Consider the following 27830-nt stretch of genomic DNA (forward strand, 5'->3'; position numbering starts at 1 on the left):
AAGTATTTAAATTAATCAATTAATCTGTATTTGTTCAACACTTTTTATACAAAAATAATGTAGTATACATAAAAAACTAATCAATAACCAACAAAAAATGTAAAATCAGAGAAGTAAAACAAATCATGCATTTTTCCTGAAATATTTAGCTAAAGGCTATTTACGCCTCCTAGTACAAACCATAGACTGTAAACAAACAGCACAGTCACATGTTTATCTGTGATTTTCATTTACAGCTTGTTAAATGTATGTAGTCTGCCTCCGCCTTGTGGTAGCATGCTGCAAATGCTTCAACTTAATCTAGAAATCTTTATTATTTCACAGTGCAAGTTTGCAAATATACGACGAGGAAATTATCCTCAGCTTCCCCGCACACATATTTACAAAAACACGATGAATCGTTTACAATTATTAGACTTGAGACGTGCGTGCCTTTATTCTTGATCAGTAGGTTGAAATCTACATTGAGCTGCAAGTTGTTCAAAATCAGCCAATGGTATGCGAGCATTTTCTATGAAAGCCAATCAGGTCATGATTCGATTGAATCGCTTTGCAGAAACGGGCACACAACGTGCTGCATTCAGTGATCTTGAACATCTCAGAAAAACGAGTTTCCAGATGAAAAATGCTCATGAACCATAGACCTTGAATGAACACATGCTCAACTCGAAACAATAACTGGGAAAAGACAGATATCCTTCGTAGCATCAGCTGTTTTGTGCTTTTGTTACATCATTCAGACTCACCCGAACGAAAATCACATCAAGACACACACTTAAGTCTGAAGAACTTCCTATCCCAACTCGGAAACACGGACTGCCCGAGCAGCACCTGAACTCAGCGCCTGACTCGCTTTCTCCACAACAACCAATGATAGTAGCCTTCTTTGACAGCGAGCTAAGTTAGCTAGCCTTACTTCACTGTGCTGACTGACCTCCGTCTCCCAACATGGCTGGTGTACGAGCCTTTGGTGTTCTTTCCAGATTGACATCAAGGAGATACGCTCCTTTGGCAGGTAAAAACCTTAAACATACCCACTCAGTTGGCACCTGAGTACAGAACCGTGGTGAAGGTGACTTAGAAAAAACTAGATTTTGCTATGTGCTGCAGATCGGTAATTAGCTTGTTAACTCGCTGTTAGCTCCGAAGGACGTCACACAGAAATGCGGTCAAGGTTCATTGAAAATGTGTAGCTGTCCGTTCTTGCCAAACATATATCGTAAACTAATTAAAACAAGAATATCACATGTAACAGGAAATTTTGAACTTACTGTTTTATCTAGAAAACCCATATATGTGAGTGTTGCTAAGTTTGCTTGCGGGCTAACTTGACTGGTAGCTACGGAACCAACGAGTGAGTCAGTCCGGCTCTTTTTTTAAAAAATTAAGTTTTAAAACCTGAAGTTTTCCCCAAACATTTGAATGTAACGTATCAATTGTAAAACATAGTTCAAAAATGCATTTAACCATTGGTTTGTGATTGAGTTGCCTCGCCTCTGTGTGTGTTTGAATGGCAGACTGAAGGAAAGTAGGTGAAGGGTCATTTTGCACACCATGGCTGAGACAATCTGAGGTCATGGCAATATTATATGAACATCTCCTGTAGCTATCATCTGAGTGTTTGGATGTATTCAATGTGTTCAATATGAGCATTAAAGGATAAGCAGCTCAACATTTTCCAGCAGGTTTAATGATTTGTGTGTTTCTCACATGTAGTTATGTTATAGCTCCTCTTTTCTTTCCTTTCCAGGGACTAACTTTCGCACCTTTTCAGTAGCTCCAGTCATGCAAGGTAATTCTACATTTACTGCACATATGTACACAGTTATTTGGTAGATTTAGGTCAAATGTGTCAGTGGCACAATTGTTTTATCACTGTACATTATATTTCTTCCCTATTTTTAGCCCTAACTCATGTCAAATATGAAGTCAAGGACAACGTTGCCGTGGTACGGATAAATGACCCAAACTCTAAGGTGTGAGCTCCTTTCTTTCTTTCTTCTTCTTTTTTTTTTTTTATTAATTGGGGGGGGGTCACTTGAATTAATGTAGATGTGATAAAATAAAGGGTATTTTTTTCCCCTCCCAGGTCAACACTCTGTCAATCCAAATGCAAAGTGAGTTGGAAGAAGTAATGAAAGAAGTGTGGGCAAACAATGCAGTTGAAAGTGCAGTTCTCATCTCGTCAAAGCCCGGATGCTTCATTGCAGGAGCTGATATCAAGTGAGAGATCTCTCATTTAATCATTTATCAAAGTCTAGATTTTTGAGATGTACTATTTTAGGTTGCGTTCTCCTTTTGTTGTTGTACAGTGTGATGTTTTTGGAGAAAAAAGGTTTTATTTTCTTTATTTTTTTTTAAATTTCCTTTGTACTTGGAAATTTCCACTGTATGTGGTCGGAAATTTGATTTTTTTTTTTTTTTTCTACAAAAAAATGCAACACAGTCGTATTCACTGAATTCACTGAGCTTAAAATCTTTAATTGTATTTTAAATGAATTGTAAAAAAAAAAAAAAAAAAAAGCTTTCTTGGAATAGTTTGACTCTTAATATTTCACATCATCTTTCAGTATGATCCAGGCCTGCAACAATGCAGAAGAAGTCGCCAAACTGAGTCAGGGAGGTCAGAGGATGTTTGATCTGATTGAAAAATCTCCAAAGCCCGTTGTTGCTGCTATCAACGGCTCCTGCTTGGGTGGAGGCTTAGAAGTAAGCAGACATTATTCCAGCTAAAAATCACTATACACTTACATACGTTTTTAACTTTCCTGTTTGATTACAGTATGTTATCTAATGGGCTCTTTTTGCATTTCAGTTTGCAATCGCCTGCCAGTACAGAATTGCAACAAAGAGCAAGAAAACTGTTCTCGGTACTCCTGAAGTGATGCTGGGTCTCTTACCTGGAGCTGGTGGTACCCAGAGACTCCCTAAAATGGTTGGTATTGTGATTTGTTTGTTTAATCTGATTTTTTTAAATTAGATGTTAGACCGTAGTATATGCAGATGTCTGGTCGTGGTTATAACAATGTATCTTTGTCAAAGTTAAACTTAACCCCAAATAATCATCTTAATGCTCATAATTGGTTTAAGATAGCTGCATGCACCTTTGAAACCCTGCAAACAGATTATGTCCACCTGCCAATAAGGTCTTCTCTTCGTCTACCTTGTCTGTTAAAGTGTACAGTCATTAGTGACAAGAAAACCTCCCGTCATGTCTTGTATAATCAGTTCACATGTTTTTTTGTCCTTTTCATCCTTAGCTTGGACTGCCCAGTGCCTTTGACATGATGCTGACCGGGAGAAATATCCGAGCAGATAAAGCCAAAAAGATGGGGCTTGTTGACCAACTCGTAGACCCTCTGGGTAAGTCATGAAGACTGTTGTTAGAGTTAAAGTGTTTTTTGGGGCATCAGCAGATCTTTCAGTATTTCTTTTGTTAATACTACTCTTGCCATGACCTTTGTGCTTGTATTACAGGACCTGGGCTGAAGAGTCCAGAGGCCAGAACAATTGAGTACTTGGAGGAAGTCGCTGTAGATTGTGCCAAAGGGATCGTAAACAAGAAGATCCCTCTGCGCAAAGACAAAGGCACGATGCAGAGTAAGTTGCGCCGCGTTTATTGGCCATTTTACTCCTTGTCATCACTTGGGTTTTTACATGGCCTGAAAAGTTCTACAGTCATGGTTTCTTCTCTCCAGAAATTCAAGACTACGTGATGAGCTTTGAGTTGGTCCGGAATCAAATTTACAAAACAGTCCACAGCAAAGTGATGAAACAGAGCAAAGGGCTTTATCCTGCACCCCTGAAAATAATTGAAGTAAGTTACAATTCCTTCCAAGCCCAAATCTTTTGTTCGAATTCTGAGTATTGATGGAAACACGTTTGGCTCAAACTTCTTTTAGAAAAACAAGTAAAACCAGGTTGTCAATACCTCCATTCTTTTCAGTGTAATGTGTGGGGAAACTGTCCATGTAGCAGCCACACTCTGACATCTCTGTGTTAATACATGTCCACAGGTCCTGTTTGTACATGTGTATATTTTGACAAGCATGGAAAATTCAAATAAATGAGTTATTGATCATGTAACATGATCACACATTTGAAATGCAACTTTTCCTCTTCACGCTCCCCAGTGTGTAAAAACTGGAGTGGAACAAGGCCCAACTGCAGGATACCTGGCAGAATCTCAGGTAAGCTCTTTTAGTCGACATCGTTGGCAGAGGTCATTTTTACCGCAGTAAATCGATGGACTGAACTTGTCATATTTTTGGTGTTTGTCACAGAATTTTGGCGCATTGGCAAAGACCTCAGAATCAGCAGCTCTGATCGGTCTCTACCACGGTCAAGTAGCATGCAAGAAGAACCGCTTTGGCGCTCCTGAAAAAGAAGTGAAGTACGTGTGGAACACTTTCGCTTATAGGGAAAGGGACACTCATCACATCTCCACATATCCAACCCACAGTGCACATTTCAAACACGTTCACTGTTTAAATATTTCATCAGTACTGATAAAAAATGTACTCTTGTTGACACATTAACACCAATGTCAAACAGGACGGTCATAGATTTAAAGGAAGAGTCCCATCTTCTGTTCTCTATTGCTATTCTTTACATTAGTGGATAATGAGTTTGTCTTTTTTGTTTATCACTAGGACTCTTGCCATCTTGGGAGCAGGTCTGATGGGAGCAGGTATTGCTCAGGTGACAGTGGATAAGGATGTGCACACAATACTGAAGGACACTACTGTGGCTGGACTGGCCAGAGGGGAACAGCAGGTGTACAAAGGGTGAGTTTTCATATCAGGCATCTGGATATTAGTTGTATTTAGATGGAGGATTTGATTTAAAGGCAGGTACAATGAGTTCTGGTGAAATCACAGACCTCAAAAGCTGCAGTGAAATATGATGTTTAAAAAGTTACAGATTTTGTTTTTTCTTTTCTTTTAAACAAGGATGAATGATAAGACCAAGAAGAAGAACATCACGTCTTTTCAGAGGGACTCCATTCTTTGTAACCTGACCGGCCAGCTGGACTACAAGGGCTTTGAGAAGGCAGACATGGTTATTGAAGCTGTGTTTGAAGACATTAACATCAAGCATGCTGTGCTGAAGGAGGTGGAGGCTGTAAGTGTGGCTCAAAAGAAAGCAAAGACAAGGTTCTCCCTTTGTTGTAAACATCAGTCCGTTGAGCTTACTGTCTCTCACACGTTTGTCTGCAGGTGGTTTCCCCTCACTGCATATTCGCCAGCAACACATCTGCTCTGCCCATCAAAGACATCGCTGCTGCCAGCAAAAGACCAGACAAGGTTTGCATGAAGAAGCCTCGTAGTTTAAAAGTGCATTTTGAAAAACAACAAAAACTAATAAGGTGATTTGAACATTTGTCTTCATATTTAGGTGATTGGAATGCACTACTTCTCTCCAGTGGACAAGATGCAGCTGCTGGAAATTATAACCACTGAGCAGACGTCCAAGGACACAACGGCCTCTGCGGTGGCCGTCGGCCTGAAACAGGGCAAAGTCATCATAGTCGTTGGGGTGAGCCTAAAATTCATTTCTTTTCCCTCCTATACCTCGTTCAACTACCTTGTAGTTACCGTTAAAATAGCTTATCGTGATAGTAATAATCATAGTCAGCATTGTTTTGCAGGATGGCCCTGGATTCTACACAACAAGGTGTCTGGCTCCCATGTTGGCTGAAGCAGTACGAGTACTCCAGGTTAGTAATAATACTGCAGTGGGAAGTGTAGCTTCTAAATGTTCTCGTGTTTGTTACGTGACATATTTATTTCTGGAGGATTCAGAGCCTAGCATGATGTGGGCTTACTCAAACCGCTTCTTGTTTTTGTTGGGGTTTTTTAAATCATAAATGTCAGCAGAATTTCCCCCTTGTGGATGAATAAAGTAATCTCGTATTATAACCGTAATATACCTAATGATTTTGTTTGTGCTCACAGGAGGGAGTCGACCCCAAGAAGTTAGACGCGCTCACCACAGGATTCGGGTTCCCTGTGGGTGCAGCCACACTGGCTGATGAAGTCGGTATTGATGTCGCCGCCCACGTAGCAGAGGACCTCGGCAAAGCTTTCGGCTCCCGCTTTGGTGGAGGAAATGTGGAGGTTCTGAAGACCATGGTGGACCTGGGATTCAAGGGTATGTATATTGGAAGATTTGAGCTTTTTTTGTTGTTTTGTTGTGTTGACATTTAATATGAAATGTGCTAATCTGTGCTTTTTCATTATTAAGGACGCAAATCAGGAAAGGGCTGCTACGTCTACCAGCCAGGACTGAAGGTCAAAGAAGTCAACCCGGACATCGGAGAAATCCTGGAGAAATACAGGATGACACCAAATCCTGCAGTGTAAGTTCACACTGGACTGTTGAAGAAAAAGCAATGCAGTGATTAAAGATGCAAAATGAGTTTAATTTTTGAGAATTAAAGAATGTGCTGCTGCTTTACACATGTTTTGTAGCTTCTTCCTTTTTATAAGAAATGTTTCATGTACAAAACAAAACCGCTTGGTTCTGGATTCAATGACATTTTACTGTGTTTGTTAATCAAATATTCTGTTCCTCTTTGTAAATCTCTTCTCGCAGCTCCTCAGACTCTGATGTGCAGTACAGGCTGGTTTCTCGATTCGTCAACGAGGCCGTGCTGTGTTTGCAGGAGGGAATTCTGGCGAACCCACTGGAGGGAGACATCGGGGCCGTGTTTGGTCTGGGATTCCCTCCCTGCCTCGGAGGTCAGAGTTCAAACTTTGTTTTAGTAATCTGACACACTCGCGCTCACATGCTGAGTCCTCTCTGCAAACAGAGAGTAACTTCAGACCCTCTTTCTTCTGTGTTTTGTGTGAAATTTGAATCCAGATGTTAGTGACAAAATATACAGGAAGAAGGCTGAACCAAAGGGATTCAGCTAAAGTTTGTCTAATCCAGGGTTTACAGTTTTATTAAGCCAATTTAGAGAAGACAAACGCAGTACTCGGACACCTTGTGATAGAACTGCAATGTTTGTGGCAACAAGTGTTCAGGCTTTGTTTCACTTGTGCCCTGTGATTATACATGTGACTTATTTATCTTACCTCTTCCAGGACCCTTCCGATTTGTGGATAGCTTCGGTGCCGACAAGCTGGTGGAGAAGATGAGGCAGTTTGAAGCCGTGTACGGGAATCAGTTCACACCATGCCAACTCCTTCTAGATCACGCAAATGATCCCAGCAAGAGATTTCACAAGTGACCGACCTGCCGTGTGTGCCAGTAGCAGCTTTCTGTAGAAACACTGGCCTGCCACTAAAATGTGCCTAACATTAATATCAAGAGTGGGGGCAAACATAATGAAAATACACTGAGTTTCAAGTTTATAAGGTGAATGTAGCTGAAACCAAGGCAGTTCAAAATAAAAGTTCTGTAATAAATCCTATGTACACAAAGATAGTAGCTGTTTGTGAGGTGATTGTCAACTTTTTAACGATTTGGAGGATGTTATTTAAGGTACTTTGTTGTATTATGTTAGTATATTATAAGGAGAGGACATGTATAGGCACTTGCGCTATTTAGCTGACACCCACGGATGTAAACAAGGTGGGGAAAAAGCCTCAAAAGCAACATTAACCTGCAGTACAAAGGGATTTATTTAGGACTCGTGTTAGACTGCATTAGTTTTAGCTTCATGTATCTCACAATAAACTTTAAACTTGAGTGTGTAAATGTCAGCAAGAAATGGTGATGGCGTTTTTGTACTTTACATTATTAATTGACTTGATGGTGTACAAACTAAGGAGCAGAGGGGGCTAATAATTCACACATTATGGATGTAAAGATACTCCAGAGGGAGAATAATTCAAATATTCTCCATCAAACATTAGTTCTGCATTATTAATGAATGTCTTTCTTTTTGTACATTTGGAACCTGGTTGAAACGGCAGCAATGTAAATGTAAGGCCTGAAATAAATTTTGTTATTCAATCAAAGCCTGATTTTGTTTTTTTCTCCTTCCTGATGATGCGTTCAGGTGCTAATTAGGCTCTAACTCACCACGATTACACAATTGGATCATAGCCGTGCACCCTGTCAAGATTAGCTGAAATCTAATTCGCTCTGCAGGTCACATGGTTGGTTTTCATTGTCCGCAGCAGAGCAGGGTGTGTACTGAGGGGAGGCTGTGTGGGCTGGGCCGGTGACTGAAGGGTGTTTTTTGCTTCAGCAGCATCATTTTAACGATCTTGTGACATCGCATCATTTGCTGAAAGATGCTGCTCAGGGCGGAGGACATGCTGCGTTCATGGGGGTGAAGTAATGTGATCATGAAAACTACTGAAATAGAAGCGTGTGCTGCACATGCACGGAGAAGGAAAACCTGCTGACCCCACCCGATAAAACCGGCTTTCTAAGGTGGGGAAAAAATGCTTTTCAATCTTTGATCAAAATGTCTAAAGGGAAGAACTGCGAGGCGGTGAAGGTGGTGGTCCGCTGCCGGCCTTTGAGCAGAAAAGAGGAGGCAACGGCGTGTCAAAACATCTTGGATATTGATGACAAACTGGGGCAGATTACCATCCGTAACCCGAAAGCACCACCTGATGAGCCAATGAAAGTATTCACCTTTGATTCCGTCTATGGCTGGGAGTCTAAACAAAACGACATTTATGATGACGCTGTAAGACCCATCGTGGAGTCCGTGCTTCAGGGCTTCAATGGGACTATTTTCGCTTATGGGCAGACCGGGACAGGTAAAACACACACCATGCAGGGGGTTTCAAATGACCCAGACATGAGCGGGGTTATACCCAACTCATTCCAGCACATTTTCACTCAGATATCCAGGACTCAGAATCAGAAATACCTGGTGAGGTCATCCTACCTGGAGATCTACCAGGAGGAAATCAGAGATCTGCTGTGCAAAGACAACAACAAGAAACTGGAGCTGAAAGAGAGTTCAGACTTTGGTGTTTATGTGAGGGATCTGTCCTCGGTGGTGACGAAGAACGCCACTGAGATTGAACACGTCATGAATTTGGGAAACCAGTCCAGATCTGTGGGGTTCACCAACATGAATGAGCGCAGCTCTCGGTCTCATGCAATCTTTGTGATAACCGTGGAGTGCAGCGAAGTAGGACCAGATGGCGAGGACCACATCCGGGTGGGGAAGCTGAACATGGTTGACCTTGCGGGAAGCGAACGCCAAAGCAAGACAGGAGCCAAAGGAAAGCGTCTCAAAGAAGCAGCCAAGATCAACCTGTCCCTTTCTGCGCTTGGGAATGTAATCTCAGCTCTGGTGGATGGAAAGAGCACCCACGTCCCATATAGAGACTCCAAACTCACCCGTTTGCTCCAGGACTCTCTGGGTGGCAACGCAAAGACAGTCATGATCGCCACGTTGGGTCCATCGCACAAGAACTTTGGAGAATCCTTGGCCACCTTAAGGTACGCAAGCAGAGCCAAAAACATAAAGAACAAACCTCGGATCAACGAGGATCCAAAAGATGCACTTCTTAGGGAGTTCCAGGAGGAGATTGCACGCCTGAAATTGCTGCTGGAGGAGCGAGGAATACTGGCAAAGGAGAGGAGGAGGATGAGGAGGAACAGCAAAAGACTGAGTAAGAGTTGGGCTGGTGTGGATGAGGAGATGCTGAAAGAGAGAGATGTGTGGATGGAGGCCGAAGAGGAACCACAGGTGACTTATCGCAAGAAAGAGGGGAGTGACGTCCAAAAAGCTCTGACCTGCCAGGGAAGCAGTGAGAAGTTAAAACACCTGAATGAAAACAGGAAGAGCATAGTGGACATGCAGTGGGATCAGGATGCTTTGGAGAAGATCATAGAGAAATATAAGGTACCTTTTTGTGTCTGATAAATGAGTCGCATGTGGAACAAAGGAAATGAACATAAATAATTCATTGTATGTCTTTGTTCACAGGCTATGGAGAGCAAACTGTTAGTTGGAGGGAAGACAATAATCGATCACACCAATGAACAGCAGAAGATGCTGGAGCTGAAGAGGCAGGAAATTGCAGAGCAGGTAAATCAAACACGGTAATGAGTAAAGTTTTCTGATTGGCCTCCAAACATTACTCTTAGGAAATCAAACTTTTTTTGTAGATGATAACAATTGGCTGAAACCTCTCTAATACGAGCGCAATGACACATAATTATTATTTTTAGGGCTGTATTGTGTGTGTCAATGAAGCTGTATCTTGTATCGATGTGATTTGCAGATAAGACGAGAGAGAGAGATACAGCAGGAGATGATTCTTCGGGACGAGGAGACGTTAGAAATGATGGAGACTTTCTCCTCCATGCAGCAGGAGGTGGAACTTAAGACAAAGAAGCTGAAGAGGGTGAGATGACTCATCGATGATGTGTCCCAATGAAGGTTTGACATTATCAAACCTTATCAGCCATAATTTAATCAGTCCATCTCTATTTGAAATGGACTATTTCAAGAGGGGCCTCTTGAGGAAATGTAAAACCAGTGAGTTAGGTTTCACTGAAATGAACTCTTCTCTTCCTAAGATTTGGGAATGAATACATTTCTGGTTTTCTTGTCTCTGGAGCATACACTTACATGAAGCTCCTTTTCTTAATGCAATTCTTGAATGTTTTGTGTTTTTTATGTCGATATCTGTTCCATTAAAGCTTCAGCTTTTTCTTCTTTCTGTACAGTTGTATGCAAAACTTCAGCTGGTGAGGGCAGAGATGAAAGATGTCATCGATGAACACGTTACAACCAGACAGGAGCTCGAACAGACACAGACTGAACTCACCAGAGAACTCAAGTACAAGTGAGTCAGCACATTACTGAATCAGTGCATATTCCGTGCAATGCTGTTTTAACCTTGATTTCCCCTCTTTACCCTGCAAGTACAAACAAATAAGGGCATCAAATATTTATGTTTTTAAGACGAGTATTGCAAAGATGCACCAATGTGGAGATGAAGAGACCTTGTATAACAAGGGTTTAACATTTAGATATTTCGATGCATCCTCTTTTGTTTTTCTTTTCTCCTTGTGTTCGTACATTGTTGTTGTTTTTTTAAATGCAGATCATACAATCAATAATTAAACCATAACTAACCTGGAAAATAAAGTGTCTTTGTTCATTCAGAAACAGTTTCATAACAGTTAACACATCTGTGATAGTGCTTTATTATTGGATCATGACGGGTGCTGTACTTTTCTATGTCTCATATGTATACCTTCCTATTATAAGATTTCTTGTACAGTGGCTCAAGTGCTTTGGAAATCAGTTTCACTGTTTGATTTAATCTTATTGTTTGAACGTGGTGCTTCCTGTGAGCAAAGGGGCACAAACCTGACCTTCATTTTCACTTTGCAGATATCTCTTGATTGAGAACTTCATTCCTCCTGGGGAAAAGAACAAGATTATGAACAGGCTTCAATTTGACAGTGAGGAGGATCAGTGGAGACTCCAGCCGGTCCTCCCATCAGAGAGGTGAGTTCATTTTATTCAAATCACTCAGACCCAATTTTTAGGTCCTACCTGAATCACATTCGGTATAAATAACCCTACAAGCCCATCACTGTAGAAGAGCTCACAGATTCTGAGCTGATTTCACATAACAGTCACAAACACACACACAAACACGCTAACATGTTGGTAGCTTAGACGTGAGATATACATCATCAGAGGAGAAAAATCATTGACAAAAAGGGCGATAACAAAGACTCCCAGTATTTGTCTTCTTGCCTGAGAGTACTCCTCTGCTCATCAGCAGATCTGTGCCCCCGCACTGTGCATATGTCCTTCCTATCCATCTGTCTGTCTCTCCCCAGTGTGTCCTTTAAAACATTGTTCAATTAATATCTCCATAAAAATCTTACATCGGGAAATTAAAGTAATAAAACCTCAGCATTTTCTATCTTTCTATAGGCCAAAGTGTACTGTCAGAACCTGTGTGTGCTTCTCTCAGTTAGTAGTCTACTTTATTTAATACAGAACCAGACAGCTGAGGTATTAGTCTTAACTGGTCAAATCTGAAGGCGGAAGATGGACCAGAGGAGATAACTGGGGAGATTTGTCTGGTGGGAGCTGAACAGTTGAGGATTTATGGAGCACTTTAAGTTACATAAGGCTTCAAATCTTAACAGTCAAAACCATGTCTTTAACTGAATCCTAATCCTTTCTTTCCCCCAATGTCTTTATCTCAGTACGCCCACTCAGGTCAGAAGACGACCTCACTCAGCTGTGGGATACAAGAGGCCAATCAGCCAATATGCACAGATGGCTGTTGCCTCTGCAAGCGGGGCCCCATCGAGATACCAGGTGAGCGCCGCTCGGACATTCACCACGACAGACGGTCAGGGTGCAGGAAGAAAGAGATGCAAAATGTTGGTCTTATGCTTTGCCTTATTTGCATGTTCACAGCCTTCTTCTTTGCTGGAGGATTTGAAGGTGGTTGTAGCCATGGAAACCATTCACAGTTTAAACTGGAGCATCTCACACTTTTTAACCTTCAATGTAATATCTCATAGTACACAATGTACATCCTCAAATCAAGCCAGCAGAACTTACATCCTTTATTGACCAACTATAAGAAACATACTCAAATACATTTTATAACATTGTATCTCACTGTGCAACACTGCAGCCATGCTATAGCCCACACTCTGTTCCTCATTGTTTTATATTTAGATCGAACTCAATTTCACAACAAGAACTGTCTAAAGTATGATTTACTTAAATCAACAGATTTGAAAGTGAAACATCTGAAAGATGACACTGAAGTATTAAGTTAAACATGGCATGAGCGTGCGTGTGTAACTGTGCTATTTTAACTACACTTTTATTTGGATTTGTTCTAACAGGCGGAGAATATAATGCTGCTGGAGTTAGACATGTCCACGCCAACCATGTACACCTTGAATCTTAATGGCACTCAACTGGAGAGAGCCTTTTCTCCCAGGCTGGTGAGAGACCTTCTGGTCAACGTTCCCATTAGAGAGAGGAGCGCTGCGTCGCCACGGGTCAGGAAATCCCAATCCTGGTGAGACAACAAATTAAATACAGATGTACTATTTTAGAACTCATGTGGAAAGTTCCCTTTTTTTTAGAAGTGATAAGAATGCATTACAGACCTTGTATGGAAATCTGTTATACATTTATAAAAATGTGTAACCTTGCTGTCCTAGATTTAAAAAAAAAAAACAGTTATAGACGTTTAGTAGTGGTTTTTATTACAGTGGCAGGATCTTCTTAACAATAGGGAGGGCATTTATTTTGTTTAATATATCACGATAAAGAAACTGAGTTCAAAGCACTACAAAAATGTTTTTGCATGTGTTACCTTAACCTTAACACACACCCTTTTCTGGCAACCCAAGTAAATAAAAACAGTAGAAATATTTAATCAATAAGTTAAATGGTACAGTTAAAGAATTATCATTTATAAGTTTATCTGTTTTTAATGGTCTACAGGTATCAAGCACCACAAGCAGCATCCATCTCATCTTCATCATCATCCACCAATCTGACATCAGGATCTCAGAGACAAAGACCCTCCTCTGCTGCCTACCTTCCAACAGGAGGTCATGTTCAGACGAGCCCCTGATATGTGGGACAACACAACCATACAAATAGCTGGCTTTACTTCAATGTGGCACAAAAGGGACCAGACTGGCTAAAGGGCACCTTGGTGGGCGGGGGGGGGGGGGGGGGGATGAATGATGAATTTATTTAAGAACTAATTTGGCAAGAATGTATTTAAAAGTTGAATGACACTTTTTTTTGCTGCTTTTGCCTTTTGCATAAAAACAATGTTCTTTCATTTGGTCTCAAAGAATAGCACAGGAACAAACTTTTTCTTAGACCAGGTTGGATGTACTGTTAATTATCTGGATCTAAACAGACCTCGATTTCATTTTATCTTAATTTATGCCCTTATGTTTTAGTGGGTTTTTTTAAAAGAGGAACACTTAATCGCATTGTCCAAACTAATCGAAGCCTGTAGATTGTATTGACTTGTTGCCAAATCATATGGAGGTTGATGTTGAAGGGTTTAAGGGCCAAAACCACTGTTTTTTTTTTTTTTTCTTTGGTCTTTTTTTTGGGGGGGGGGTCACCTGGTTTAGCCTGTTCGCTTGATGAATTGTTGCTTCAAGTAATAGCTAATGTAATTGTGAGCCAAAAAATGTGAAAAATGGCAATGCAATCTTAATTAGCTGCCTTATTTTTCATAGTTGTAAAAATCGTGCAAAGTCCATTTGCTTATGCATTAAAATAAACTGACTTAAAATGATCTTTCTCTGCGTTTTCCCCGCCTACAGTGCAACAGTGACTCGTCCTCCGATCCTGAACTTAATCACAGTTGACAGTTTCATAAAACACAACGTGTAAATAATAAAGTAGAAGTCCTGACAGCAGCAGCGCGTGATGACAGCTGTGTACAGTAAGATGACGTTTCAAACCGGAGTCACGTGACAGGTTTACAGTAAGTCCAACATGGCAGACGGAGTGGATCTTACGCGGTAACTAAAAAAGCAACATTGCATTTGAAACAGAGCAATTCAACAACTCTGCTAGGGAAAAAAAAGATAGGAAGAGAGAGAGATAGCAGCAACAATGAGGGAGAGGCAGAGGAAGAAGAAGGGGAGGACGTGGGCGGAAGCCGCTAAAACGGTACTCTGTGTGTTTTTATCTGCTGTTTATTTGTTGTGGTTGTTTTTCCCTGAACGCTCCCACTTCTACCTCTGCGTTGTTTTTGAGTTCATGACCTGCTGCTGAGTGTCGAGGAGGCCCTGTGTTTACTGCTGTCATTAGCCGCTTAGCTTAGCTTCACTGTTTTTTTTTTAACGGTAAACGTTAAACAAAGTAACAACAAGCCTGTGCGCCAACAAATCACCTCACCAAAAAACAAATGTTTTTTTTCCTTTGCGTTGTGTCCTGACAGCACAATTAAACATGTCATAAGATAATTAAATGGAGAATAAAGTAACCGTGAAGTAATCTCGTCAGTGCTGCGAGGCTAGCCAGGATAGCATGCTAGCTGCTGCTAAAGCCGTTAAGCTCGTTTACAACTTTTTCCTGATACAAGAACACAAGAATTATCAGCCCAATGTCCATGTGAGAAGTTTTTTTTGCATCATATCTTGACATAGCTTACCAAGAAGTACTTGTGTTTGCATGTCAACGTGTGTTGCTGTAATGATTATGACTAGCCTGGTTAGCTCTCTGTCACTAGCATGCTAATTCTTCAAAATAAGACCAAACAAAAACAACAACTTAACACAATAAAAGCCCTTTCTGTTACTGATGTGTGCACACATGCTGTCCTCTGATGAAAAGCTTCTCTGAGTTAGCAGGTGGTCAATACTCATAAAGTAGCAAATGCCATCAATAATACACTGTTATGATTAATAATATTAGCTTTTAAAGAGCTGCAGAGTCCCATACTACACTCCTGCAGATAAACAGTTTTTTTAAAACACATTTATTAGACCATTTGTCATTAAAAACAAGAAAACAAATCTATTTTAGAATTCTGTCAAAAACTTGTTGAAAACTAAAAATGTTATTTATTTGGTAAATAACAAACTGAAATCACTAAATTGCCCTTTTTCACACATAATCTAAAAGCTGAATATTTTGTACGGCCTTTTTTTGGCTTTCAATATTCCTGCTGGTATATTTTGTATGTACTTTCTAGCTGTTCCCACAGACTTTGCTTTTGATTAAACTTGTGTGATCAATCTTTGAATCTACCAAATCTCAAATGTGTTAAATAGGACTCAAATCCTGACTTTGACTGGGCCAGTTCATCAGTTCCAATCCTCCAGATTGATTGTTTTTGGTCCAATAGTCTCTGCACAGCTTTTAAGTTTGCTTGGGCCCTTTGACTTGTTGGTACATGAACCCCATTTCAAACTAAATTCCCCTTTTTTTAAACCCAAATTTGATCCGACTCACTGTGCTTCTCTGAGAAATTTATCAAGTGTAACATTCAACCACAAAACACATTTTTCTGTTAAGGAATGCAAATAAATAAATTTATTTGACATCTTAATCAAGACATAATAACTTGATTATGTCTTGTCTATAATTCTATAATTCTATATTATATAATTATAATTATATAATATATAATGTCTATTTAATTTTTTTGCAAAACAAATTAATTGATTACAATAATAACTATATTTTGGTATTAAAAACATAATTTCGGTTGAAAAGCTTCTACAGACTGATTTATTAACCAAAAGAGACACATAAAACATGATGTTGGTATTTACTGTTAATTCAGCGCAGCTGTGGTATAAGTGGTGGTCTTATATATTAGTGAAGCACTGTACATGAACTGTTGTTACAAAAACAGCCAGGAACAAAATAAAAGCACATGTTTTGATGTTTGTGATGTTTTTATACTGTAAGTTATGTTTGTTAATATGTTTTACTGTTAGGTCATTCTAATATGTTCCAGAGCGAGCCTTAGCACTCAGCAGGGAGTGACTGATTGGGGGGGGGGGGGGGGTCGTTTTTTTTTCTAAAGTTAGTTCACTTTAAAATCTCAGAAGATAAGAATAAGAATCAATCTTTTTTTTCTCCCCACCTCTAGTCTTGAGACAACATCATGTTTCATCACCATAATAATAATGCTTTGTTATTGTAGGTTTTGGAGAAATACCCTAATACACCTATGAGCCATAAAGAGATCTTGCAGGTGATCCAAAGAGAGAAGCTTAAGGAGATCAGGTAAATGTTTTACCTGAACTACGGTCAAGGCATTTAGAAAAGAGACACTTTCACAATATAAAGACAGCACCCCCCCTCCCCCCCTTTTATTAATTGTTCGCATCATGTTATACCTCCCTTTGTTTTTGTTCACATAGCAACTGTTAATTTACTCAATTAATAATGATTTCATTTCTTTTTGTTTCACTGTCACTGTTCTCATCCAGAAGGTAAGAAAAAAAAGAAGCTAGCCCCCATCCCTCTATTTTAACAAACGCACTGCAATCCCCCCCTTTGTTTGGGAATTAACTCTTGCATGTTATTTATTAACAATAACATGTTCTTTGTTTTTTTTTTTACTATTTTGGTAAAAAAATCAACAACAGAGTAAAAGGCCGTTGATGGGAATCCTTCACACATGATCCGCAACATGTCTTATAGAGGGTGTAGATTGAATATATTCAATATATGTTATCAATATTTGTTTTTGTTTGCTTCTTTTACATATTTTAATCAAGAACAGACTCATCCTAAATCTAACAGCAGTACAAGTACTATGCTGCATGTTACTCTGTAAATACACAAACGTAAAAATAGTTGTCTGCTTCACTTTGCATCTCCGGACACTTCTTTGGCGCCACTGCTGAGGCGTTATTGGAACTTTACTGGTTCTCATTTTTATGAACCAGATTTGAGAAAATGTGGAACTTAGAATACCTTTACAGTTATTCGATCAGTCCTGATCCTGTTTTATGCAACTGATCCTGTAGAATACTTTATTTAAATTTCCCCAGAACCAAAATAATGTGAATCTGACCTAAACTCACACACACAACCCTTTGATGCATGGAAGTCAATTTCCCCCCTCAGACGTCTGAGCAGCTTTAACCCTCCTTGTGTCTTTCTCTCAGCTGTCGGATTGATTATGTAGCAGATGTGTAATCTGTTCGTTTTTTTTTTTGTTTTGTTTTTTTATCCAGTGGAACCTCGCCGCTGGCATGTCTGAATGCAATGCTGCACACAAACTCTCGTGGCGAGGAGGGAATCTTCTACAAAGTTCCTGGCAGAATGGGGGTCTACACATTAAAGGCTTGTTCAGTTGTGATAATAGCAACTATTTGATGATTGATTTTGAGTAATGTGTTTGTGTACCCCATGAAATTTATTTTTTTCCATCTTTGATTTTTTTTTTTACTCTGCTCTATTTGTAGAAGGACATCGCCGATGTCGCCAAGGACCTGTCTGATGACGGCTCTGACGAGAGCAGCGACAATCTGTCCGACTCCCAAAGCACAGAAAACAGCAGCAGTGCCATCACTACGGAGGGCGGGAGAGGGAGGTGGATGCGAAGAGGTATGGACATCGCTGCATCCCTCAGGCCACTTCCTTGTGTAGTGTAACATCATCTTTTTTCAATAACACATCAGAAAAGACTGGAACTCGGTCATGCACGTTAAAAAGTGCTTACAAAACTTTAAGTGTTTCCAATGAGATTCAAATTCAACATTGTGTCATCTGGTTCCTCTCTTTTTGGTCAACGTTTCTTGTGGCTACTTCATCAGAATCAAATCCCAAAATGTAATAAGTGTTACATAAAAATAAATGCATTAGAAAAACACGATTTCTACCTTTCTGAGTTAAATTTAATAAATTCCTATCAGCAATAAAGACACCAAACGTTTGTTTGTGTTAGGATTAAAAAACTGGAGCAGCAGATATTACATACTGCTTTTAGGATTTTGCAAAATCACCAAAACCTTTTTGGGTTGAATCAGGAATAACCCACCGTTAGTCACTATTTCTTACCTGCATGAGTTTCTTTCTTGTGGTGTCACTGATGTCCTCCAATCAATCCAGTAGAATCGAGCAAAGAAAAAGATACCTGGTTCTCTATTGACATCATGTTTTGGTAGAAAATTAAGCAACAGTTCGATGTAGCTGCATTCACTTGCTGATATTAGCTGATGCTTTACTAAGCTCTCTAATGACTGTGAGGGTTAACGCCCCTTTTCAGTCATTTCGAAAAGCCACTGCGGAAACACAGGAAACCAGCTGAAGTAGCAGCAGTAGAGGTAAACTGAGAGAGAGAGGCTTATATGAGACCATCTCATCGCAACGTAAATCCTGGAATACACCGAGCGTCAGAACACCATGATAGCAACAGGTGGGTTTCATCTTTCGAGAAACACGCTCTGACCCTTTATGTCCTTCATTAATCGTCAGAAGAGAAACCGAGGCTGCACATGGAGTTCACGTCGTCACAGCAGTTACTTTTTTTCTCTTCGTTTGTGTGTCAGTGAGGTGAAATCATTGCTTTAGAGTGAGTCACGCACCTGATTGAGTCTGATTGCAGAGCAACTTCAGAGAATGATCTTTTCCTTCAAGTGCCAATTATTTTGTTTTCCTGAAGCTTTGCTGCCACTGACTCTCGTTATTTCCCTGTGCCACTTCAACATTTAAGTGACTGTTAAACCAGGAAACCATACGACCCGTTGCCACTTCCTCATTATGCACAAGCTCGAATCAACTACCCTGGTTAATAACACTGCAGTTGTTGAACTAGTCATTGCAAATAACCTCATAAACAAACAAGTGGAAATGCAACAGCAACAAAGGAATCCACTATGTTGTGTGGAAAAGCACATTTTGCCAGAAATGTACCAAAAAAAAGAGGCTGTTGTCAACTTCCCCTCATGATACTTAGCCTTTTTTTTAAAATGATATTTTAGCTTGGTAATGCAATCTGCAGGTCTTTATGTTCGGTATTGGTTTCAGTTTCCTCTCAACAAAAGCATGATGTGACAAAGTATTTACACCGCCCTCAGGAAGTGTCTTTTCTAACATCTGTGTGTGGCTTTTGTGTCTCGTAGTTCCCTCTAAGCTGCAGTCCCAGCCGTCCTCGCCGCAGCCTCGATGCTCGTCGCCTTCAGTGCCCAGCAAACTCATCTCTCCCTCGCAGAAGCACAGCAAGAAAGCTTTGAAACAGGTACTGAAGGGTTCATGAAATAATTACAGCTGCTTCGTAAACTATTTTCACTACATTTGTGCAAACGCTCTTGTCTCAGATGTAACACGAGTTTCTGCCACACCTTCAAACTCACATGAACCTACGACTGTGTACCAAACTGCAACACACATATATACAAAGTGTAAAGTTTTTAAAGACAATTCAGACTCTTAAGAAAAGGCAATCCTGATGATCTTTGATTTTTGCGCACCGCTCATCCATTTCAGAATACTGACTTTGCAGTTTTCACTACATTTGTGTTACCTTTTTGCTGACATGTTTGCAGTGAACAAAAACATAACCCCCTGATGGTGTTTCAGCAGGCACCAATTTTCTCTCTATTCCCTGTCTGTTCACCAGCTTGTGCTGATTATTTAAAAACAAGGAGGCATCATGGGAAATCGCCTATAGCTGGTTCTACAGTATTAATGTTCTCATAATCCACCCGCTCCACATTTTTCCTATTGGCTGCTCTGTGCCTTTTGTGTGTTCCATTTAATTAGATTTCTTTTGATTGCACAGATTGTAATTCACTCCATCTGTGCTGGTGAGGGATTTTCAGCTCTGTAAGACCAATTTGTATTCATTTATTGGGTGAAGGAAACACAATAAGATTGCCATTTGGCTAAAATATTAGAGCTTAAGAGACCTCTATTGTACTTAGCTTCTGTTATTTTCTTTATAGCTTGAATCAGTTTGAACAAACAAAGTGGACTGTTTTGATTTCTTGTTCTACCTGTAGACGTTGCTTTTGTCAGGTGATTGTGCTTCTTGACAGATTTACAACACATGCAGATGATTTATGCGTGTGTTACGCAACCTCAGCTTCATTGCTGCTCTGTTATTTAACCAGGCAAGTGGCCCTGGGGGAGTATTTGCAGCGAAACACACATTAACACTCACTGGTGCTGCTGGCTATTTGTTCCTAGTCTTGTTTTCTTTTGTTCGTTTTCAGGCCTTGAAGCAGCAGCAACAGAGAAACCAGCGCAGACAGGGAGGAATGCCAACCAGCTCCAGTCCCAGGCTGCTTCTGAAAACAATCAAAGATATGGCTGACAACGTTATTACAAAGACAGGTAGGTGGTTTCTATTATATTGTCCTAAACACTAGAATGAATGAATAGTTGTACATTTTCATTAAGCACTCAAAAAGAGGAATAATGTTGACTGATCTGAAGTTTGAAGGTAGTGCTCGGTTATAAAAGGTTTGTAAAACAGGTTTGAAACAGTCAGAGATCTAGTGTGCAGTTTCTCAAAGCCTTTCCGTCTTTTCTTCTTTCACTCTGCACAAACAGATTTATGTCACCCTGTTGTCCCGAGGAAGGTAACACAGAGGTCGGGCCGCCTCAGTGCAGGTAAGTCAGAGATCTGTTTAAACGTAAAGTCATGGAAATCTTGAATTATAGGTCAGCTGATGTTCTACATTTGTTTCACTTTTAACAAATCTCTTGAAAAGACCAAAGCCATCAGTGAATGAATGTACTCTCAGCTGTTATCATATTGTAAGTGTTTACATATTGTTCCACATTTGATCCCAAACAGAAGGTGTAATAAAAAGTATAAAGACACTTAACCAAAGGAAGAAACTGACGATAAAGACAGAGAAGGATAAAAGTAAATATACATGTCTCGTGTCTTTTCAGGAGTAGCATCTCCAGGACCTGTTCCTGTCTCACAGTGAGGCTGGGGTGCTAATAACACATATGCAAATGTATGTGCATACTGACTCAACCAAACACTTCCTACAAGCAACGTAGTGTAGGAATCCTAAGAAGCAGAAGAAAGGACACTCACATGGATTACATGTGAATCACATACAACAGTGTTTCTCAGATACACACACTGTCACACCACAAGTGTGAATCATCTTTTCATAAAAGCTACAGTGCCTAGCTGTTCCAGGACTATATTCAAGGTTTCCTTTGAAACTGTATCTCCAGTATGTTTTTGTGTTTCTTAAAGGTTTTTTACAGGTTCATGCCTTCAGTCATAAACGATGTGTTTGTGTCTTTGCACTTGAGCAAAACTATTTGGACTCGTGCAAACTTCATTTGGTCTCGTCATGAGATTTGTTGACAGTAAGAACATGTAGAAGAAAACTCCAACCCTAAGCATTGAGGAAGCTGAAATAATCTAAAGCTTGCTTCCAGCTGGCTTGCTATCTTCTTTTGGCCTTGATGGAGTTCGCCGTGTTATTGTAACACTGGTGGAACAAAAACAGAGTAAATTAGTCGAACAGTTCAGTTGCAAGATCGACAGGATTCTGCACTGCTGAATCCATCCTCACACCTGCTTCCTGTTTTGTGTTGCAGGGCATCTGAGACGCACCAAGTGTACAATAGATGTGGAAACACCGGACTCCATTTTGGTTAACACCAACCTGCGGGCGATCATCAACAAACACACGTTTTCAGTTCTGCCCCCAGACTGCCAACAGAGGCTGCTCAAACTTCTGCCTGAAGTTGACCAGCAGGTGGCGAGAACATCTTACATCCTGTTTACATTTCTGTGTTATGATTTGCTCTTGGTATCATCACTGTGTGCTACTTCAAAGTTGTCGTCCAAGTTTGATGTTTTGAGCTTTTGGATCATTTTTAAACATAGACAACATATATGTAGTGCAGCTTCCTTCTGCACAGCGTTTATTTGTCTTCCCTGATTCAAACTGCAGATAACATGAGAAGCAAAAAGTCACTGTACCGATGCATTGATGGTTTCAGGGACGACGTCAGTAACAACCTTGTCCCTCCTCTCTTCAGGCCTGCATGGACGGCCTTCTGAAGGTCACCAGTTCTGCCTTAAACAATGAATTCTTCACATCAGCAGCTCAGTCCTGGAAAGAGAGGCTGTCTGAGGGTCAGTTCTCTCATTACGTAATAACAGCATTTAACATTGAACATTAGAATTATGTCACCAAGGTGAGGTGGACATAGAAAGAGAGAAGTATAATGTAACCTTTTTTCTTCTTCTCTTGTTACGTCACTTCTTCCGACAGGGGAATTTACTCCTGAGTTGCAGCTACGAATGCGGCAAGAAATTGAGAAGGAGAAGAAAGTTGAGCTGTGGAAGGAGGCCTTCTTTGAAAACTATTATGGTGAAAAGTAGGTCCTCCTTTGTGTGCTGAAGATTTCTGAGTATTGCCTGGATCACTAATCTGATCTTTTGGGAAGCTGGAAAACTTTTAGATTTATATTTTTTGAACAGCAAAAGACATTTCTTTCAACAAAGAAAAACCCCTTAACTTGACAGTATCTAGAAACAACAGAACAGCAGGCTTACTTTGCCCTGGGATTTTTAGGAAACGCATTGATATTATGTGACATTATTTGAGTATTGATTATAGATCTAGACATCACGCTTGTCTTTCTCACATGTTACAGAGGCAGATGAAAACCTTGTAAGACATGTTCTACTATATATGCAGTATAACCTGGTGGTGCACAGCGAGGAGGTTCTTGGTTCAAATCTCGGTGTGGGAGGAGCCTCTGTGTGGCGTTAGCGTGCTCTCTGTGCGTCTGTGTTAAACGAAAGCAGAGCTGAGAGATAAGCAGGGAGGGTTCTAAATTGTGCTTTATGATGAATCATTTTAAGTGCTGATCGCTCCCTATTGACAGAGCAGACAGGACAGTCTTTCAGTACATTAGGCCATGATATGTCCCACAGCCATCTCCAATGATACATTTCAACATTGCAAACACAGATTTGAAAGTTGTGCATATTCCAACGCCACTTTGTATGTCACAATTACTTCAAAAGCTAAATGTTTTAAAATGTGTTGGTCAGAGAATTATTGATGTCTTTTGTCTCCGTTTTCTTTCTGTCTCCCTCTTCTCTCTCTGCATAGCTCTGGGCTAAGCTTTGAAGATTCCAAAGAGCTGACAAAGGCTGATCTGCATCAGGAGTTTGCCAGGTCCCATCAGACAAGAACTACTGCTCAGACACCGGGGGAATCGAAGGGCGCCAAGGACAGCCGGCAGACTGATGCTGGTGCTTCTGTAACAGCAGTGAAAGACGTGAAGCCAACACAAGAGCTTCTGAAGACACAGCCTGCTCAGAAAGAGCCCGTCTCCACCACAGAGCCCATGAAGACGCGGCGCTCGCACTACGCTGAGGAGCGCCGGTTAAACACAACGGCACAGCCTGAGCCTGTAGTGGCAACACAAGAGGTTGCGAGACAGACTGAGAGGGAAGCTGGAGTCACTGTGCCTGAAAAGGTGCTTAAGAATGAAGTAAAGGAGGAGAGAACAGAGCTCACACAGTTACCTGTGATAAAGAGCAGTCCGCCAAAGCCTTTGGAGTTGAAAGAGGATCAGCCGGCATCCGTGGTGAAGCCCGCTGAGGAGAGCGGAGAGATCATCTCTGAGCCCAGCGGCCCTTCAGATCCACAGAAAAGGAAATCTGTCAGTGAGATGGGGGGTGAAGTGACACCAGAGAAAAGGCCCCGAATGTCCTCAGTTTCCTCGTTGTCCTCAGCTTCTTCTGTTTCCCCTCCGGCTTCTTCCACATCAAGCCCTGCAACGCCAACTTCTTCAACCAATCAGAGGGTTCCACCACTCAAGGTATGAACATGTCTCATTGGATCTGCCTGTCCTTTCATAACCGAAAGGTTACGCTTGGATACAAACTATTTTAATTTAACAAAAGTGACATATTTCAGTTGACGTAAACATTTGATGTCATCTCTGTTGTTTTTTTTCCACGCCACAGATTCCGGTGTCTCGAATACTTCCCGTTCCTGTGTCACCCAGCCAAGTCTCACCCAGGACTCCTCTCCAGACTCCGCTCAGCAGCCCCGGTCGCACGGGTGCTCGCACTTTAGCCGACATCAAAGCGAAAGCCCAGCTTGCTCGTGCGCAGCGAGCGGCAGCTGCAGCAATATCAAAGGGGGCAGTGCCTGGACCAGGACCAGGGGGTGGCAGGGCTGAGCAGCCATCACCCAGCCCCAGCCCAACATCCCCGCTGGCACCAACCAGGTTATCAGCCTCTGGCAGCAGCAGAAACAGTCAGACCACTCCGTTGGACTCTTTTGGTCAGATCAGCCCAAGTCTGCCTCAAACGTGTTTTTCAAGCAATGCTGACGATCATCACAAAGGTCAATCTACAGGTTCTGTCAGTGCAGGAAATCAAAAGACTTCAAACTCAACACTACCCACTTCTTCATCTGTGCACACTCTGAAGGGACACGAAAACCCTTCACCTGCTGGAACATTAACCAGGACCAGCTCCTGCATCCCTGCCAATAACCCGCTGGTTACACAGCTTCTGCAGGGTAAAGAGGTTCCTTTGGAGCAGATCCTCCCAAAACCGCTATCCAAGGTGGAAGTAAAGATGTCAAATCTTCCTCTGGGTAGCAAAGGGAAGACATCGTACTCTGCTGAGCACAGGACTGAGAAGCAAATGTCCCACCAATCAAATACAGCAGGAGGAGTTTTGTCTGAATACACACGACATCACCGAGAACTTCCTGACAAGGAGACTCAGGAGCAGATCCTGCAGGCCCTGATGCAGAGGAAAGGCCAGCAGGGCCAAGCTTATGGAGGTCTGGGGCCTCAGCAACATCAGTACAAACCCCATCAGCTAGTGCATGCAGAAGAGATTCAGGACCAGGCCATGATTTCGATAGGATTTCTCAGTCGTAAGAGGAAGCCAAGGCCTGCAATGACTGGACATTACCTGCTCAACGTGTCCACGTACGGCCGAGGATCAGAGAGCAGGAGACTGCAGCAGTCTGCCATCCCGAACACGTCAGTGTCCAGTTTAAAAAGGGAATGCACAGATGGAGAGGAGGCGGGTAAAGACGTAGATCTGGCCAGGAACGTTTTCTCTTCCGTTTCTGGGGTCAAAACGGAGCAGCAGGGATTCTCAATAAGCAAATTTGACGAAGCTGTGAGTGTTCAGCGTTGCTCCAACGTGAAGACTGAACCTGGATCAGAGGACAATGAAACTGGTGCAGAAAACAACAGCACCAGTGCAACAGCCAAAGACGCCAGCTCTTACATTCTGCCACACCGAAGGCATCTTGAACTCTGCAATAGTAATCAAGGAAACTCCGAGCCATATATTACCCCATTGGACCCAAGTTACCAGCTGCAGTCTGCCTTTCAAACCCAGAGAACGCACGATAATCAGGAACCCGTGGCAACATCTTGCTACGGTGGCACTATCAGCATGTCTGTACCTCACACTTTGAACCACAGTACCGCAGGCACTGACTCTTCTGTGGCCTCAACAGAGGCTGACAGTGGCGTCATGTCTTTCTCAGTGACTGTCACCACCATCCCTGCAGGTCGCTCTTTAGACCACGGCAACCAGGGCGAGCCCTCCCCTGAGCAGTCCTTCATGGAGGGCTCCAACATGGACGACGTGCAGTCTAAATGCTACTGCAGACTGAAGGCAATGATCATGTGCAAAGGCTGTGGAGCCTTTTGCCATGATGACTGCATTGGCCCCTCCAAACTGTGTGTGTCATGTTTGGTCGTTCGAATTTGAAGATGTCAGGGTCTGATTCGTATTGGAGCAAGGCACAAAGCAGAAACAGGTCGCTCCGAATCAATACGGAAATCAATGCTGTAGTGGAGCAAATGATCCATGCTACAGCGCGAGGGTCCTGTTGGAGAGGCAAGGATGTACACTGGAAGGTCTTGTTTCACCAACATCTATGATCAGTTGTTTCTTGCAATCTTTTTGGTAGAAATGTCAGTTTTCAATCCAATCAGTAGTCTGTCAGATATGTGACGAATATTGAATCTGGCAATGTTTGCACTCGGGTAGGATTAGTGTGATATATTTTTTTAAATATATATGTGTAGTTTTTAAAAAAGGAGGGAAAATTGAATGTTGCTATTTTTGTAGAACATAATGACTGTTGTTGTGTTTTAGACTGACACTTTTTATCATTGGACCTAATCAGTTATGGTTAGAGGCAAAAAAAAAAAAAAAAGGGCGTAAGTGATAATCATCGGTTGTAGAGTACCTCCTATTTGACATTTGTGCACGCATGGCAGGGAAGTGCAACTTACAGTTACTATTTTATATAAGAAATGTACATTTATGAATGAACACACAGATTTAAGAATTAGGGAGAACATGTTAGAAAGATAATATAAAAGGAATTTGAATGATACTTATATTTGTTCAGATTGCACATCACATAATTTTCCTGACTTATAGTTGCAGGGTGAAGCACTTAAAAACTAGCCTGGATGTATGGTAGTGACTGTGTACAGCACTTACACTCAGAGATGGGGAAAAAGAAAAATCAATAATTTAAAATGCCTTTTTTTTATGTTTTATTTTTTTGGCACAGAATCAGGTCTAGAGTCATCTCCTACTGTGCTTACCTGCATTTTCTCCCCAACAAGCCAGTTTGTAGATAGATTGTCCCGTGAGGTGTGTTTCTCACACTCGTGTGTCTGTGCAGGTGGATCAGCTGTGGCAAACAGAAAAACACTTAAAGGAAATGGGAGAAAATGGAGATCAATTTAGTTTCTTTTCTCTGTAAATATGTGCTCATTTACGGCGTATGCAAAGATGTAGAAATGTATTTTTATTTGTGCAGCACACCTTGTTTGAGCATATCCAGCTGTTAAAAACTTAATAATTTGACAGTGGTAAGGAAATAGAGAGCAGTAAGTTTTGCTGAAACGCTAAATGTTTTATCATGGGATGATTGAGCAAGGCATGCTTAGTTTAACAAAATGATTTGGAGGTACAAAACACTGATTACTTCCAGGTGTAACACTTCACTTTAAGTCGGCCTCAAAAGAGAATTTTAATGTCAATTTGTTTTGAAGCACTAAATAATTCATTAATAAATTGATGTACAACAATGTATGTGTGGCACACGTAGGGTTAAATCAGCACATTTTTGTGCACTATGCTGAACACTTACTTGACCACCAATCAAAATGGAGAAGGCCAGTGTGATGAGTTACCGCTGCAAAGTTTTCGGGTGTTTTCGTTCTGTTTGCAAATTAAGACACAAACTTTATTTGAAATCTGAAGGTGCAAAGTGGCTGTTTTTATAGCAATGACTTCAAAGGTTACATGCCAAAGTCACCTTAACGAAAAATCTAAATAATCAGAACTTTTTAGTGTATCAAAGTAATATATTTTAGTTAATATATTTTAATATAAAAAAATCTA

The 27830-nt window shown here is 41.1% G+C and overlaps 3 protein-coding genes across 3 annotated transcripts; all 3 read left to right on the plus strand.

Annotated features, from left to right (window-relative positions):
* Positions 1 to 827: 827 nt before the first annotated feature.
* On the plus strand, positions 828 to 7970 carry hadhab (hydroxyacyl-CoA dehydrogenase trifunctional multienzyme complex subunit alpha b). Its single transcript, XM_079370174.1, has 20 exons — positions 828 to 1015; positions 1751 to 1792; positions 1906 to 1976; positions 2090 to 2223; positions 2571 to 2709; positions 2816 to 2935; positions 3261 to 3363; positions 3478 to 3600; positions 3699 to 3817; positions 4134 to 4190; positions 4284 to 4393; positions 4653 to 4787; positions 4953 to 5124; positions 5220 to 5306; positions 5398 to 5538; positions 5651 to 5719; positions 5958 to 6153; positions 6247 to 6361; positions 6598 to 6743; positions 7092 to 7970. Exons 1-20 carry the CDS (start codon positions 949 to 951, stop codon positions 7235 to 7237), a joined length of 2292 nt encoding a protein of 763 aa, XP_079226300.1. The 5' UTR covers positions 828 to 948; the 3' UTR covers positions 7238 to 7970.
* Positions 7971 to 8063: 93 nt separating this feature from the next.
* Positions 8064 to 14249, plus strand: LOC306840705 (kinesin-like protein KIF3B). Its single transcript, XM_079370175.1, has 8 exons — positions 8064 to 9826; positions 9911 to 10012; positions 10209 to 10331; positions 10657 to 10775; positions 11330 to 11446; positions 12163 to 12277; positions 12820 to 12998; positions 13430 to 14249. Exons 1-8 carry the CDS (start codon positions 8426 to 8428, stop codon positions 13560 to 13562), a joined length of 2289 nt encoding a protein of 762 aa, XP_079226301.1. The 5' UTR covers positions 8064 to 8425; the 3' UTR covers positions 13563 to 14249.
* Positions 14250 to 14302: 53 nt separating this feature from the next.
* asxl2 (ASXL transcriptional regulator 2) lies at positions 14303 to 26649 on the plus strand. Its single transcript, XM_079370459.1, has 12 exons — positions 14303 to 14629; positions 16617 to 16699; positions 17659 to 17767; positions 17890 to 18031; positions 19549 to 19664; positions 20641 to 20761; positions 20981 to 21040; positions 21998 to 22158; positions 22445 to 22541; positions 22681 to 22786; positions 23530 to 24244; positions 24393 to 26649. The coding sequence occupies exons 1-12, from the start codon at positions 14573 to 14575 to the stop codon at positions 26172 to 26174; spliced, it is 3549 nt and encodes a 1182-aa protein (XP_079226585.1). The 5' UTR covers positions 14303 to 14572; the 3' UTR covers positions 26175 to 26649.
* The last annotated feature ends 1181 nt before the right edge of the window (positions 26650 to 27830 follow it).

Source organism: Symphodus melops, assembly GCF_947650265.1.
Source record: "Symphodus melops genome assembly, chromosome: 19".
Taxonomy (NCBI): domain Eukaryota; kingdom Metazoa; phylum Chordata; class Actinopteri; order Labriformes; family Labridae; genus Symphodus; species Symphodus melops.